Below are 17,536 nucleotides of genomic sequence, written 5' to 3' on the forward strand. Positions count from 1 at the left end.
AAGCCTAGAACAATCAATCCTCTTAGGTCCAACATTCAAATCATAACAGTGGAAAGAATACAGAATTATGATGAGAAATTTGCTTTTATCCTACAAATTCTACTACGATTGTGAAGGTCAGGAAATTAATGGTTAAGAATGTAAGGTCAACCTGTACCAATTTATTCCTCATTTCACTGTTTCTGATATGGATATATGATTTCTTCCACTTGCACCTGTGCGAGACAAGCATACGCCTGATATTCCTTCTCTTTCCTTTCGGTAACCAACTTTCAACAAACATGGTCGCCCTCATTCTCTATTCTCATATGCTCAAGGTATGATTTTCCTTCTAGTTTACGAGCAAAGAAGTCTTTGAAATACTTCTCCAACATAACTCTTCGAAAAACTGCTGGGTTATGCGGTCCAACGAGGCTTTTGGCTGGACCCAACTCCGAGTTTAGATTTGAACTATAGAATGTTGCAACTGAAAGCCTTTCCTTGGAACAGTTCAATGAAACTCTATGCTCGATGCTCTTGTATACTCCATTGCTTACTATCTGCAGCAAAGGTAGAGAGACAGGCCAAGGATAGTAAGTTGCTAACAAAGTTATTCACAAGAATCAGAAGAAGTTCAATGCACAGAAATCATGAATCACCTCCATGATGTCTCCAATGTTGACTACAAATGCATTTGGAAGTGGTTTAACAGCAACCCATCTCCCACCTTTTCGAATTTGCAATCCTTCGGCTTCATTGAGCTGATAGAGAATTGTCAAAGCATCAGCATCTGAGTGAGCGGAGAATCCAATGGCCTTATCAGGCTCAGGGCATGGAGGATAGTAATTCATCCTCACTGACTGAACACCATCTCTAAATAGCTCTCTCATTTCCTCAACATCCATCTTCAGAGCTCCAGCCAAATGGTCCAAGATGACAATTGCCAACTTCTTGACTTCAATTGAGTAAGCTTCCAAAGTCTCTCTGCAACATGTAAGTCAATTAGAAATCGTAAACATACCATTCAATTGGAGCTTCAAGACGTGGCTAAAGACCTGAGTTCTGGTGGAAGCTTATGAAAAAGATGAGGCTTCCTCAGACTAAGAGGGAGAGTAGTTATGTAGAACATGTCTGACCAATCAAGCTTCTGCTCATCCGATACCACAAAAAGCTGCCCAAATCCTTCTTGACTCTCTGAATTTTGCCAAAGCAACTTCTTTTCATCGTAGGGAAGATTGAAGAAACTTTCAATTTCCCGTCTGAATTCGTCCAGCAATGAGGTTGGAACTCCATGGTTTATAATCTGCCAACAACAATTAATTCAGTCTTTTTGAGCCAACCACAAACCACCAAGTGCCAGATTTCACAAAATCAAGAAGAAACTGCTTAGTAATTAATTCCTAGACTTCTTTCATACAGAGTTTCTTCTTCATAACAATAGAACCCTTCCTCCTTCCTAGCTCCCTCTATTCATAACAAATCACCACAACTTCTCTAATCAATGCCTAATAGTACCCTATCATACTTTAATCTTTCTAGTTTTCCTGTTAATCTTTTCTTTATTCTTCATCTTTTTGTTTTTCCCAATACCCTAATTCAAGATGTCTATGGTAATGGGTAATTTTAGGTTGGACTGGAAAGATTCTGAATGTTTTGCAGTAGATTTCTTTAACTCAAATAACCATGGTTGGATTATAAAGGTTTTTGAATAATTTATTTCAAATTAAAGAATTACAACAATAGTTCTTTTCAAATTTTTGGAGAATACAAGGATATAAAGAAGTAGAATTACAAGATTAGGGCAGAATTAGCAAAGCGTTTACATTACATTTAGATACCTGGAAGAATCCCCATTCCTTACAAGCAGAATGCAACTTGTCAATTTCGGGAGAAGTAGAATCTCCGATGGCTAGTCGGCGAAGATTAACCACCGGTACCGACGGCCCAGATTCTCCGCCGGGAACGATGGGGGGGTCCTGATCGGCACGTTGATAGCGAAGAGGGATTTTAGGGATGGACTGCTTTGCCAGCTCCAGAACACTGGGTACTATGATGGATTTTCCGAAGTCGACCATTTCAGTATTCGATTCCATGGATTTCCCAAAGCGTTGACTTATTAATAAGTTGCTACGAGAAGTCCTCCATTTCCATGGATGTCTCACTGACTCTTAAATTTCAGACATTGTTTGGAAAATTGGGAAAAATGGCTTAGTGAAAGTTTGATATTGTATTTTTTATTTTTTTTTAAAAAAAGTTTTTTTTTGATCTCTTGTTGATGAAAATGTTGATGAAAATGATGTAAGAAATATTTGTTGTACAAATGCTCCTTATTAAATTCACACTTTCAATTTCAACCATTAAACTACCAAATTAATTCACATTCTCCACTTAAATTTATTCTCAAAAAAATTAATTTATCCAAAAAGCATTAACAAAAAAATTATTCATTCAAAAAATTCCAATTACTCTTCTGCCCTTATTAAATTCCCACTTCAAATTTCAACAAGCAACCTATTAAATTATTTCATAAAAAATTATTCACATAAATTTATTCACAAAAAATTAATTTATCCAAAAACTATTAACAAAAAAATATTCACACAAAAAATTCTCCACAACTAAATTTGATTTGTTTACAACCCCACAAAAAGTTCTATTCACCAAATTATTCCAGAAAGAAATTCATGAAGTCCAAAACTTATATTTCACAAAGTTGTAATTTTGTAAACTCCGTAAGAAGGTATATATTAATAGTTCGATAATTTCTAGAAAAATTGACAAAAATAAACGACCTTTTTGGAGTTGATTTATTCTTGCTTTGTTGATTGTTTATTTTCTTTTCATAATGCCTTGCATTTGATATTTATAAATTAAAAAAAAAACGAAAAAAACAGCCATTTTTTTTTACGATACCCGACCAGGCTTTCACCAGGTAGGAAGCAAATGAGTTGAAATTACCCGGTCGGGCTTCACCGGGTCGTCATCGGGTAGAAAACAAATGAGTTGAAATTACCCGACTGGGCTTCACGGGTACAAAATAATTGTTGGAATAAATTTGATTCCCGATCGAGCTTCATTGGAACTTCACTGGGTATGAAATTAATTGATTGACCCGATCTTCCCGGGTACGGGATAGAAACCGGGCTGGAACTGGTCTGGGGCCCGGTAGAGTTTAATCTAGCCTGGCCGAGCGTACAAAAAACTAAGCATTTTGTTTTTTGGTCCGATGTTCTACCCGACAGGGTGGATGACCAGGCCAATTTGTCTTTAGTTTTTTTTTTTTTTTTTTTTTTGCTTTTTCTTTAACTACATTACATTAATACATTTTTTTTTTATAAATTGTAGGAAAATACCTCGTGTTTGGATTTATTCGGTGGCGTTTCGAATGAAAGGGAAAAGGATTACGATGGATGAGAGTTGTGGGGGTGTGACATTGAGGTCGGCATGACCTATAATGAATTCTTAACTGAAGTTTATAGGATAAGTGGTATAATGTCAGATGAGTATAATCTTGTTATAAGATGACTTCAATTGAAATCTAAAACCCCTGCATTTGTAATTCAGAATGATGAAGATCTACACACATTCCTCATATGGGAAGAGGTTTCAGTAATACCTCTATACATATCCATGCTTCCAAAGTGTTCAAGTAATCAAGGATTTCATACCTAGAAGATATTGGTCTTGAGTAGTGGGCTAGGGTGTACCAATGTAACATAAGTTACAATTAAACGACGACAAACCTCGTTGAGTGCATAAACGAAGTATTAAAAGATGCACGACAACTACCAATCACGTCATTTCTAGATCATTTAGAGGTTGGTTACAGGACTTGTATTACAGACGTCGAACAAATGCATCAAACAGCACATCAAGACTGTCAGACTATGCAATGGCAATAATTCGTGACATGACAGACAAAGCAAACAGACATGAAGTTAAGTCAATTGACCAACATGAGTTCAAGGTGATAGATGGAGGTTTAGGAGGCCATGTAAATATTCGTGCAAGTTAAGAAACTCTATTTACAGAGAACCTTTAAGCGGAAGCGGATCATCTAAATCCCATTGTGATTGAACACATACATTTACAGTCATACAAGAACAGATTATGCATAAAACTTAAATTACAACATACTTTCAAAATAAAAACAATGGATCAAGAGACTATACCTTTGAATAACCGTTCTTCAAGTAATCCCTTGATCTAACTCGTTCATGAACTCATCGAACAACTCAAACACTCCTCGAACAAGCAGCAAGTAGCAACTCGATCCTCGAACCAAACAGGACACTACCACTTGGTGACCTTGGTATTCTCGGTGTAAAAATCCAGGAGTGATGGGCTCTGGCTAATTTTGGTTAGAGGGAAGTTTAGAGTTGAAGGAACTCTTAAACAAGAGCATCCATGAGCGTGTTCGGATCTTTCCTATTTCATTGTGACCGAATTACCACACACACATTCTAACAAACAGGTATGCATTTTAACACTAATTATAGGATGCTTTAACAATTAAATAACAATAGATTGAGTAAACATACCAATTGAAGGCTATCATCACTCAAACTCAATCCAGCGGAAGCGACTCCTCTACGGTCCAAATTGCCCAGCAATCAGTCGCCTAACAACATGATCGTTTACATGAACGACAACACACGAACAAGCAGCAACCGGGGACGACACCACCACTTGAAGCCTTTGGTATTCTCGGAGTGAGAATCCAAAGAGTGGACTTTGATAGAATTGGTAGAAGAAGGGGGAAAGGACGATCGTGTAGAACGACAAGTAAGTGGGAGATAGTAGGTGACTATCGTATAGTCGGGTGCTTATCGTTTAGAGAAAGGTACACAATTGTGTAGGTTTTACTAAGTGATCATTTAGTAAAGAGTAAGCGATCGTTTAGAAAACTCAGTATGCTAAGCGATCATTTAGTGAAGGTGAGCGATTGTTTAAAGAATGCGTGTGATCGTTTAGTACGCTAGTGTTCGATCATTTAGGCGATGGACACTATCGTATAGGCTCTCAACTAAGCGATCGTGATGTTTCCACACCTTGAGCAATTTTTTTGAACTTTTTACAAAATGAAAAAAATTTTCATTTTATTCTTCGGTTACAATAACTGACTTCGGATTCTCCCACAACGCATAACCGAGGAGAGGTTTTCAGCCAATTATCATATAATTAACCAATTTAATAATTAATGAATATAATCATATTATATTCTTACCTTATAGTTTGATATCACATATCTACTACAGTAATTTCTTCTCCACTTGATATAAATCATATTTATATCTAATTTCCTCCAAAATTAATATATCTCATACATTTAGCCAATTATATCATATATAATTAACCAGTTCAATTATATCATATATAATCGAACTCCCTCTTGTCAATTTGAACATTTAAAATTGACCCAAACATTTATTCTCGACTTTATCCAAGCTATCTAGGGGACCTAATGAACCTATGGCTTGAAGCTCCAATGGTCTGTGAATAGCTGACTAAACTCTTTAGCCACGAGATCCACCATCCGTTAACTACCAGACATTCCACTAAAGACCAACAACTGAACTCTTCTTACTACAAATATATTTCTGTGTCCATCAGATATAATCAATTATGAGTACGCTGACCCTTCACAGATGCTCGTAAGTACAGTTGGACTAATTTACTGTTTTGCCTCTGTAGTTATATCTCACTCCTTAAGTACCACCAATTCTTCTAATGAACAATACAATATAGTCCAACTATGTGTGAACACTTCTCGGGCTAAGATAAGGTGTGTGGCGCCACATCGTTCAAGCTCTAGAATTAGCCCTTAAGGGAGCTATCTATCTACTTACCTCTGCCTCGAGGAAGGAGTGAATTCCATCTTGTGTAGCTGAGTTTCTAGCTTTCAAATAAGACAAATCCTCAAATGGTAGGTTTGAATCCTGGCCACTTGCACCCATACAAATCAAAGGACCACCCCCAATGGCAGAAGTTCCCAACTCACTCAGGATTGAGGTCATGTTACCTATGGTCATCCTAGTGAAGTGAAGTCTCTGTCATGAACGGTGTTATATAATGAAACGTTAACACTTCATGGTCAAGTCTTATACAAACTCTTTGTATAGGACGCCCCCGCTAGCATGTCCCCTACACGAATGATCAGGATCAGATCATCTGTGACAAGTTACAACACTTGTGACCATTCCACAAAGCGGGCCACATCTGTAGCATTACCAGGATAAGGTTTCCCTCCTATATCCATATACTGTAGACCATTTTGATTATCACTCAAGACATGATCCACTTGTATGTCACCATATACATGCTTAAGTTACATACAGATAACCAGGGATTTTATGTTTATTGGTTTGTGGTAAAGCAAATAAAACAAACAATTGAGCAAAATCAAGAAGTGAAGTAAAATATCAAATATTATGCATCACAAGTGTTTATACAAACTATTTACAAATTACAGGATACGAGACTTTAGGACATCAACACCAACAAGAGTTTCGAAGAGGAAGACGATCGAGTAGGCACAAGGCTATTGTATAGCAAAAACATTCTATCATTTAGAGAAAATGAGACTATCGCATAGGCTTTCAACTCCAATCGTGTAGATACTTGATCGTGTATACTCGTTTGTCTTTGGAATTGTGAAATCAAATTTCATTTATCTGTTTTTGCCACAAAAACTAAATAACTTCCCACTGAGGGGTGATTATAGAGAAAAAAGAATTAATTATCAAATAATTAATAAATCATAAATAGATATGATAACTAACTTATCATATTATATTTATAATCTATAGTTTTAATATCGTATCATATACAATATATAAACCATAGTTTTTTCCCTTTATTTTATGGTATTTAATATAAATCATATTTATATTAAATTTAACAACTATGAATCTTATTCATAGAAAATATATTTGAATCATATTCAAATATTAGTTGCTTCAATCAAACAATAATGTATCAAATACATGATATCAATTATATCACATATAATTGAATTAATTGAATTATATCATATATAATCAATTTCTCTCTTATTAATTTAAACATTTCAAATTAACCCAAAAACTGATTCTCAACTTAAATCTATTGAGTTACCAAGGGGACTTTATGGACCTGTAGCTTGAAGCTCTAACGGTACGTGAATAATTGATTAAACTCTTTAATCATATTATCCATCATCCGTTAACGGTCGGGCACTCCACTAAAGACCGACAACTGCACTCTTTGCACTACAGATATATTTCTGTGTCCATTGGATATAACCAATCAACAGTACGACAACCCTTCAAAAATTGCTCGTAAGTACAATTGGGCCAAATTACTATTTTGCCCCTATAGTTACATCTAACTCCTTAAGTACCACTAATCCCTCTAATGAACAATAGATCATAGTCCCACTATGACTAAACCCCTTTCGGGCCAAGAGAGGGTGTGGTGCCACATTGTTCAAGACTCAGAATAAGTCATCAAGGGAGCAATTTATCTACTTACCCCTGCTTCGGGGAAGAAGTTAATTCCATCTTGTGTAGCTGAGTTCCTAGCTCCCCAATCAGATGAATCCCCAAAATGGTAGGCTTGTTGAGTCGGCGATCTGGCCACTCTCACCCATGCAAATCAAAGGACCGCCCTTATAGGCAGGAGTTCACAACTCACTCAGGATTAAGATCATGTTACCTATGGTTATCCTAGTGAAATGAAAGTCTCAATTATGAACGACGTTATATAACGTGACTAAATATTTCGTAGTTCGGTCTTATACAAACTCCTTTGTATAGAATATCCATGCTCACATGTCTAATACATGAATGATCAGGAACAGATCATTTGTAGTACTTTACAACATTTGTAATACCTACAAAGTGGGCCATACTCGTAGTGTCACCAGGATAAGGTACCTATCCTTATCCATATACTCAAACCATTTAGGTTATCACTTAAACACGATCCACTTGTATGTCTCCACATACATGTTTAAGTTACAATGATAACCATGGATCTTAGTTTATTGATTTGTGGTTAATGCAACTAAAATATCATATATTTCATAGAAAAAGGTGAATAAAATATCATATATTATAAATCACTGAAATGTTTGTTCATACATGGTTTACAAACTACAGGACCCTACGAGATTTAGGGCATCGACCCCAACAGCAAGAACATGTACTTGTCGCAAGTTTGATTATTGTGAAATCCCTTATTCACACTGAAGGAACTCTTAATGAAGAGCATCCATGAGTGCATTCGGATCTTTCCGATTTCATTGTGACCAAAATACAACATACACATTCTAACAGAAAGTTATGCAAATAAACACTAATTAATGGTATGCTTTGAACAATAAAACATAAGGGAAAGAGTTCTCATACCAATTGAAGACTCTCTTCAAACGTGAAACTCAGAAGTAGCAGAAGAACCTCTACTCGAACTCTATCGCCCAGCAAAACAGTCGGCTGTGGTAGAACGATCGTCTACACAAACGACGACAACTCGAACAAGCACGAACAAATGAACAGCAGGGATGACACCACCAGTTGGAGACCTTGGTATTCTCGAAGTGAGAATCCAAAGTGTGGTCTTTGGTGAATTTGGTAGAGGTAGGAGAAAAGACAGATCGTGTAGCTGATAAGTAAGTGGGAGAGAAGAAGTTATCGTATAACAAGGATGCTTATCGTTTAGATGAAGCTACATGATCTTGTAGGTTTTACTAAGCGATCGTTTAATAAAAGGTATACGATCGTTTAGAAAATGTGACATGCTATACGATCGTTTAGGAAAGCTAAGCGATCGTTTAGGGACAGGCGTGCGATCGTTTAGGCACTGGTGTGCGATCGTTTAGACAATGAACTACTATCGTATAGGCTCTCAAGCTAAGCGATCGTTATGTTTTGACACCGATTGTGAAATTTTTGAACTTTTTGCAAAATGAAACAAATTTTCATTTTATTCTTCAGTTACAATAACCGACTTCGGATTCTCCCACTAACGCACAACCGAGGAGAGGTTTTCAGTCAATTATCATATAATTAACCAATTTAATAATTAATGAATATAATCATATTATATTCTTACCTTATAGTTTGATATCACATATCTACTATAGTAATTTCTCCCCCACTTGATATAAATCATATTTGTATCTAATTTCCTCCAAAATTAATATATCTCATACATTTAGTCAATTATATCATATATAATTAACCAGTTCAATTATATGAACTGCCTCTTATCAATTTGAACATTTAAAATTGACCCAAACACTGATTCTCGTCTTTATCCAAGCTACCCAAGGGACTTAATGAACCTGTGGCTCGAAGCTCCAACGATCTGTGAATAGCTGACTAAACTTTTTAGCCACGAGATCCACCATTCGTTAACTACCAGGCATTCCACTACAGACCATCAACTGAACTCTTCTTACCACAGATATATTTCTGTGTCCATCAGATATAATCAATCATCAGTACGATGACCCTTCACAGATGCTCGTAAGTAAAGTTGGGCTAATTTATCGTTTTGCCCCTATAGTTACATCTCACTCTTTAAGTACCACTAATTCCTCTAATGAACAATACAACATAGTCCAACTATGTGTGAACACCTCTCGGGCCAAGAGAAGGTATGTGGCGCCACATCGTTCAAGCTCTGGAATTAGCCCTTAAGGGAGCTATCTATCTACTTACCCATGCCTCGAGGAAGGAGTGAATTCCATCTTGTGTAGCTAAGTTTCCAGCTCCCAAATAAGACGAATCCCCAAAATGGTAGGTTTGAATCGACGACCTGGCCACTTGCATCCATACAAATCAAAGGACCGTTCTCAATGGCAGGAGTTTCCAACTCACTCAGGATTGAGGTCATGTTACCTATGGTCATCCTAGTGAAGTGAAGTCTCTGTCATGAACGGTGTTATATAATGAGACGTTAACACTTTGTGGTCAGGTCTTATACAAACTTTTTGAATAAGATGCCTCCGCTCGCATGTCCCCTACACGAATGATCAGGATCAGACCATCTGTGACAAGTCACGACACTTGTGACCATTCCACAAAGCGAGCCACATCTGTAGCGTTACCAGGATGAGGTTTCCCTCTTATATCCATATACTACAGACCATTTTGGTTATCACTCAAGACATGATCCACTTGTATGTCACCATATACATGCTTAAGTTACATACAGATAACCAAGGATTTTATGTTTATTGGTTTGTGGTAAAGCAAATAAAACATACTACTGAGCAAAAATAAGATGTGAAGTAAATATCATATATTATACAACACAAGTGTTCGTACAAACTGTTTACAAACTACAAGACATGAGACTTTAGGGTATCAACCCCAATACACACGCGATTGCTGTATGCAGGGCTCGGTATATTGATCCTCTCTCTCTTTGTTCATGGGTATACTCTGTTGAATCAGTGTTGGCTGCATATGCTGAACCTATACGACCACTTGGACACTTTTCGGAGTGGAAGTAATCATCGAAATTCGTCGATGTGGAAACATTGCCTCCAAAAAGAGTTCCAAGAGTAGGTCGCCCACAAACAACAAAATTTCCTTCTGCAGGTGAATTTCGTTAAGTCCACATGTGTTCTAGATGTGGGCAAAGGATCACAACAAAACGACATGCAATCAACCTTTCAATACCGCCGAGTGATTTATGGATTCTTTATTACTAATTATATTGCACATCTTTATGAATTTTTGTGCATTTGAATGATTTTTGTATGATTTTTTACATGAGCGGTGGGCCGAGAATTAGTATTATTTTATGATTTTTGCATGAGCCCGACCAGGAATTAGCGTCTATTTGCATGGGCCCAGTCGGGAATTGGTATTGTAGGGTCATTCAATCTATTTACAACGCGACCGAATAATGACGAAATCGTTTCGTATGCCCATACCTATATGAAATGTAAGTGTGTATTAGTGGTGTAATTCAATGAATATTCATTAAATCAAATTAACTAAATTACCTGAAAAGCATGGGAAAACCCATAAAGACTGTACGTCTGATGTTTTCCATCTGCATTGCCCTTATACGTACTGCTTTATCTTTCAGTCCTTATTTAAATCGTTTGATTGTATTTTCATAAATTTTCTTGCTCTAGTCCTCATTACAAAATCTATTCTAACCATCTATGATCGCTAAATTTTCAAATTTTGTTTGCTGTCTACCCATCATAGCAAACTCAATAAAATGAAACAATGCAATTTTCATTGCATCAACATCGTTTTCAAGCTCAAGTTTTGGAAAAATAGAGTCCAACTCATATGCCTTCATACCCTCATTGTCATTTAGATACTTAGCTCTGAGTCTGACAAAAGATTTTCTCCTCTCATAGTTCTAGTTTGATGTTTTAGTCCTGTAATAAGGTCAAACACCATTTGGCTGAATGATACCTTATTCCTCATAAGATTAAAACTAATAACATCTCTTTTAGGTTCCTCTACCTCTCGAAGAAAAATATAATGGATAGGTGGTCCATTGAAGATGATATTTGTATCAAGGAGATGACCAAAACATGTTTGTCTAAACATGACTAATTGTATGGGAGTTAGTATTTTCTTAATTTTAGGGATAGCCTTTTCTATATGGGAATAACATGAAAGGGCTGCAAGAAAATGATCATTAGGATGAACCTTCCTTTCTAGTTCTATTATAACCTACATTTTTCATCAAATAGATAAATTAGAAGTCCACATGACACAGCAATGCGTCAGAATATTTAAAAATTAAAAAAAAAAGCTACTGGTTTTTGGCCCAGCCAAATACCCGGTCGGGCCCCGGACCAGGGCAAAAACCAGTAGCTGTTTGAAGATTGCCCAGCTCGATCCCTTCCTTGTTCCCTAGTCACCTGATTCAAAAAATAAGCTACTGGATGTTGGCCAGGCCTTGGGCCCGATCGGGCCAAGGACAGGGCCAAAATCCAGTACTTATTTTCGGGAAGCTCGCCTCTTCACCCCTTCACCCCTTCACGCTCGGTCCCACCCTGTTTCCCAAGTCGCCCGGCCCCAGCCAGCCCCGAGACTAGGCCACACCCATACCCAACCATCTCTCCCCCTTCTCGCCTTGGTCCCACCCCGTTTCCCAAGTCGCCCGACCCCATACCTGGCCGGTCCGAGACCGGAACACACCCATACCCGACCGTCTCTCCCTCTTCTTGCCCCATTTCCCTTCTTGCCCGACCTGTCCCCTCTTCCCGGTCAAGCCTTCCCCCGCACAATCACAATTTCCCCCCGTCTGGTCAATATCTAAAAGCCCGTCCGGGGTTCATCAAATTTGAGATGCTCAAAGTTAAAAAAATCAGAGTTTAAAGCAAAAAATATGGTTTCTAATGTACAAATCAACTCATAAACCTCCAATAGGCCTTAAAATCATTCTAAAATGCAACATTTTTTAACAAATAAATCAAAACAATTATGAAACCCCATGAAAACCCATAAAATCAAAATGCCAAAAAATCCAAATCCAAAACCCTCTAAAATGTGCATAAATACTTGCTTAATGAAGATGAACTAATGAACTTGAAGATGATGAACCAAAATATTAAAGAAAAATTGAAAGAATGTGAGGAGTTGTGAGGAGTTTTGAAAGGAATTTTAATGGTTGCAAGAAAATGGTCATGGAGGGAGGGAAGGTTTTGAATCTTTTTCCTAAAAAAAAAGGGTATAATGGTCTTTTCCTACCTATAAGGGGTTAAAAATGCATTCTTTTTAAAAAGGGTCCCTGTTTCCAAAATAAATGTAAGACCCTAAATCTAAAGTGGAAAGGTTAATTAGAGAAGAACAAAACCCTAAGTAAGGATAGTGGAGCAAAGGGTGAAAAACATTAAAATTATCCAAAAAAAAAAAGTGACCAAAAGATCAAACGCATATGGAAGGCTTAAACATGTTAAACGCAAGAGTGCATGGAGAATGGAAGCAAGAATACTTGAAAAAGGACTAAAGGCTTGCATACAACCAATGCAAATGCATACATGAGCCATGCAGACACGGACATGAGGCTTACGTCGAGTGAGCATGCTAGGCGAAAAGGCCATGCATCAAGGCCAAGCGCACAGGCCATGCGCCAAGCGCCTAACCCATGCATCGAATAGGTATGCCTATGCGTTGAGCGAACAAGACATCCTATGCATCGAGTGCTGTCGAGTCTGTCGAGCAGCCATGCGTCGATGCGCTATGCTAAGTGCATGCCTATGCGACAAGGCGCTCCTATGCGATCGAGCACGTCTATACGGCCAAGCGCGCAAGCGCCTAGGCAGCACGCCCATGCGTCGATGGTCAGTGTCGTGCGTCCATGCTTAGTAGGCCGAGCAAGCATACCTAGCAAGCCATGCGTTGAGGGTGAGCAACCACCCTATGCGTTGGTGATGGCTGACTCATGTGATGGCTAAATGGGACTTTGACGAAGGAAGGGTGAGTTGTTATGCGTTAAGGACAAAAGGTAAGGCTAATTGATGGAAAAACTCCAAAGGAAGATGCCAATAGTTATACGAACATAAGTCTTAAACAATTTAAGTAGAGAAATATGTTTAAGTATTTAAGTGATTTAGGTGGCAAAAGGAGGTTCACACAAAGTTCTAGCAGGAGGTGGACAAAGGAGATTTCATGCAATGGAAATCTTATCACCCTAAGCAGGAGGTGGGTGAAGGAGATTTCATGCAAAAAAGGAAATTTTGGCTGGCAAGCTGAGATGAGAACAACTCAAGGCTAGGTTGGGTAGGCTAAGTATTGGCAGCTCCAAAGTGAGACAAATGGGGGTTGAGTTGTCACAAGGGGGTGAGTTTGGAAGAGCTATAAATAGAGGGGTTGGGCGAGAGGAATTTATTCATACCATCACCAAAATCTTGTGTTGAGAGCATATTTAGAGTGTTATGTTCAAGTTATTAGACTGCCAAGATAAGTGAAGTTCAAAAGAAACAAAGGTTGCGTTGGTGAAAGCATTGAGCCATCTCGGACGCACAAGTCAGTCAGCGCATCCGGCACCTTATGCGCACGCCTTACAGCGCTGCGTCCGTCCGCGCGTTAGCTCAGCGCAGCAGCCCCACCATGTGACGCATCACGCCTAGCGCAACAGGCCACCGTGCAACGCGCACCCAATGCGTCAGCCCCTTGTGCGGCATAACACGCCCACCCTGCCTATGGCTAAACGTCCAGCTGCCTACCACGGTCCAAATAACCTCTAAAGAGGCTAATTTTAGGATTTTGGCTAAATTAGAGTAGGGTAAGCTGGTATTTTCAATATATAATGGTGTTTTGGAAATTTTGACATTATTATTGATATAACAAGTATTAATTGAGGAATTTTCATTGATATGGAGAAATTCTCAAGAAGGTATTCTCAAGGTGATTTTAGTGGAAAAACTTGCTTGCGGTGAGTATTTACTTAGTTTTATGCATTGATATATGGATAAATGCATATATAAGTGCAAGATGCATGCTTATGATGTTATGTTGTTGCCATGATATTGTTTGTGAAATTTCTATGGAAACTGAGATTATACCCAGACTACATAAGTTAGCATGCTTAATAAAAGGTGCTTGGTGGGAAACTATAGTCGGCCTCAGTCGGCGAGAAATAATAGTCGGTGACGACCGGCGGGAAATATAGTCAAGTTACCTAAGCATGACTAGCAGGAAAAGAATTGTCGATGTGCACATTAGCAGGAAAAGAGGGTTATAGGAAAGTTTCCATAAAAAGTTGTTATGATTGATAGCATGAACATGCCGAGTATAGCATGGAATTGGGGGATGATGATTGCATGAATTTACTCATGATCATGCATAAATTATACTGGAATTGTGATTATGTGATTGACTTCCCAAAAATATGTTTTGCAAAGTAATTATTATTTTAAAAGCACCACTCACTGGGCTTAGTAGCTCACACTCTTTCAAGTGTTTTCTTCTATCCCCCCCCCCCATCCCAAGTAGCAAAGTAGAGCGTTCAGGAAGGAGTCTATAAACCACCAAAACACCAGGACTTGGTAAATTCTCAGGGCACGGCTCGGATCATGTGATAAAAGAATATAGGAAATTGAACTATGTGTATGAAAATTAGATAGATTATTGTAATCATGTCACAGTCTTTAATAGATACAGGGGGAAATGTTAAATTAAAATATTGTCTGGAAATACTACTGGTGTACCCTCATGCTCCCTTCCAAGTCTTGGGGCTAAGGCTAGGGAGGGGGTGTGACAATAAAGTCTCCAATAGGCCATTTTCCCCAATTGTCCACATTATTTAAGTGTAGCAGCCCTCCATCGTCTCAAAATAGCCCATTTTTTTTTATATAGGTAGGAAAATAAGTTAATTTATTTACAAATGTAGCAAAATTTTACTATCTATTAGTGATAGACTGTGATAGACATCTATCAGTATGAATGATATAAATCTATCGCAGCCTATCACTCATTTTGTTATACTTGAAAATATTTTCAGTAGTTTTACCATTTAAAACAGTTATCCTATTTATATCTTCAATGTATTATTTGTAAAAACATAAAAAAAATATCATCTACTTAGTCTAATATGAATAGAAATACTATAAACAATACTCATAGCTCGATTAACATCAAGTATATATTACCAACTTTAAATTAAGATATTTGATTCATCACCCTACAATTTTTTTAAAAGAAAAAAGAAGAAAAGAAAAAAAAAGAAAAAAAATTATACCTTGGTTTGGGAAGAAAAGCAACAAAATTATCAATCTAGAACAAACTATGCTTGAGACAAGACTAGTGTTTTGTTCTTACGATCCCTAATGATTTGGATCCCTGAACAAAATGTGCTTCACCCAAATCTTTCATTTGGAATTGAACAGTTAGCCATTTCTTAATGTTAGTTAGAAAGCCTATATCATTCCTAATAAGTAGGATATCATCCACATATAAACCAAGAAAGTTACTGAATTGTTGATGATCTTCTTGTAAACACAAGGTGTTGGGGTTGATGCCTGTTAGCTCTAAAAAAGAGCTATTATTCCTAGCTCAATTCGGGCTCGTTATTGAATTTTACGTGTTTATTTCCCTATTTTTTAGGTATTGAACAATCAAGAGGTAGAATTAATCATTTGGTGAAAAATCGGGTTAGTTTGAAGCAATTTGGAGTTAAGTTGAGCATCCGGGCTTCAAAAAAATCAAAATGATCAAAATGCCCCTACCGGAGCGTCACAACGCTCATAATTGGCCAAAGGCTAATGTTCGTGCAATGCTTGAAGGCAATAGCTTGAGTGTAGGGGAGCGTTGCAATGCTACCCCAAGCGTCACGACGCTTCAGAGTTGGATCATCACCAGCGTTCCAACGCATCTCAAGGCTTGAACTTCAATGCTGAAAGATAGAAGCATCAACATTGCAATGCTTCTCTAGAGCGTTGTGACGCTACGATCTTTGACGGACAAGTAATGAAGCGCGCGTGTAAGTGAGTGTTGGCCATGCGTTGGACTTCTTGCCTGACACTTCCTTTCGGCCGCATCAGCGTTGCAACACTATTCCAAGCGTTGCAATGCTGCGTTGATCTCTATATATACTTATCTTTGGCCCTAGGTCAAAGAATGCTGATACTTGGAGGCGAATGCTTATTTTTGGAGGTGAATGTTGAACTTTTGAGGCTAAATTGATGGAGGCCGAAGTTAGACTATATTATTCTTCTATTCCCTTCAATTTTTAGTATCATTAGTTAGTTTTTATTTTTTGGATTATGAACATGTACTGGAATGTATCCCGTTGGTTTTTCTATGAATCGATGAGGTAATCTTTCTTTTAGTTCTTGGATCGAACATTCTTTGTATTTTGATGAGTTTTCTGTTCAATTCTGTACTTTAATTAGAAATATGTTTTTCTTGAATCTTTTTTAATTTAGACTTGCTTTTATGTGTTGGATTGGCGACCCTATCATGATTGTATGTCTTCGCTAGTTAAATTCAAGCTCGCACGCATCCTTGTAATCGTCCATGCTTTGAATTTACCCTTGTAGCACAGATTAGATGAACATGCTTAGGTTTATAGGTTGGTCTAGAATCTTTGCATCATACGTTTAATCCAGATTTAAAGAATAAATTGATTATTTGAACATGGCTATCCTAACACTTAATCAACATAGTTGAATCCTGAATCTTAATGCATGTGCTTCTAGTTCTTTATGGCCGCTGAGGACCCAATTACATCTAGGAGCATGTAGGTTAGTTGAGGCACATCTTTCCAGCCTTAATTACGAATTAAGACGCTCGATTGGTTCAGACTAATTGATTGTCGGCCTTTGTAGAGATTAGTTAATTTGCATCAATTGGGTAGCTATGCATGCATAATTTGAATATATGATATGTTGGCTGAAAACAATGATTTAATTTACGTTGAATGACTACGTGATCGGAGAACTAAATGAATCCATTACCGTTTCATATATCTATTGCATTTTAGTTTTTCTCATATGTTATCTCTTCCACACAAAAACCCCCATTTAACGCTCTAGTTAGAAAATTAACTTAACGAAACCAATCGCACTTCTCCGCAGATCAACTCAGACTTA

The 17,536-nt window shown here is 37.7% G+C and overlaps 1 protein-coding gene across 1 annotated transcript; it reads right to left on the minus strand.

Annotated features, from left to right (window-relative positions):
- On the minus strand, nt 1-2,201 carry LOC120074178 (protein SRG1-like). The gene is made up of 4 exons (XM_039027208.2): nt 1,818-2,201; nt 1,035-1,282; nt 639-963; nt 1-539 (listed from the first exon to the last, which is right to left on the minus strand). The coding sequence occupies exons 1-4, from the start codon at nt 2,070-2,072 to the stop codon at nt 273-275; spliced, it is 1,095 nt and encodes a 364-aa protein (XP_038883136.2). The 5' UTR covers nt 2,073-2,201; the 3' UTR covers nt 1-272.
- Between the last annotated feature and the right edge of the window lie 15,335 nt (nt 2,202-17,536).

This window comes from Benincasa hispida, chromosome 3 (assembly GCF_027475165.1).
Source record: "Benincasa hispida cultivar pf3 chromosome 3, pf3_genome.v1.1, whole genome shotgun sequence".
Classification (NCBI taxonomy): Eukaryota; Viridiplantae; Streptophyta; class Magnoliopsida; order Cucurbitales; family Cucurbitaceae; genus Benincasa; species Benincasa hispida.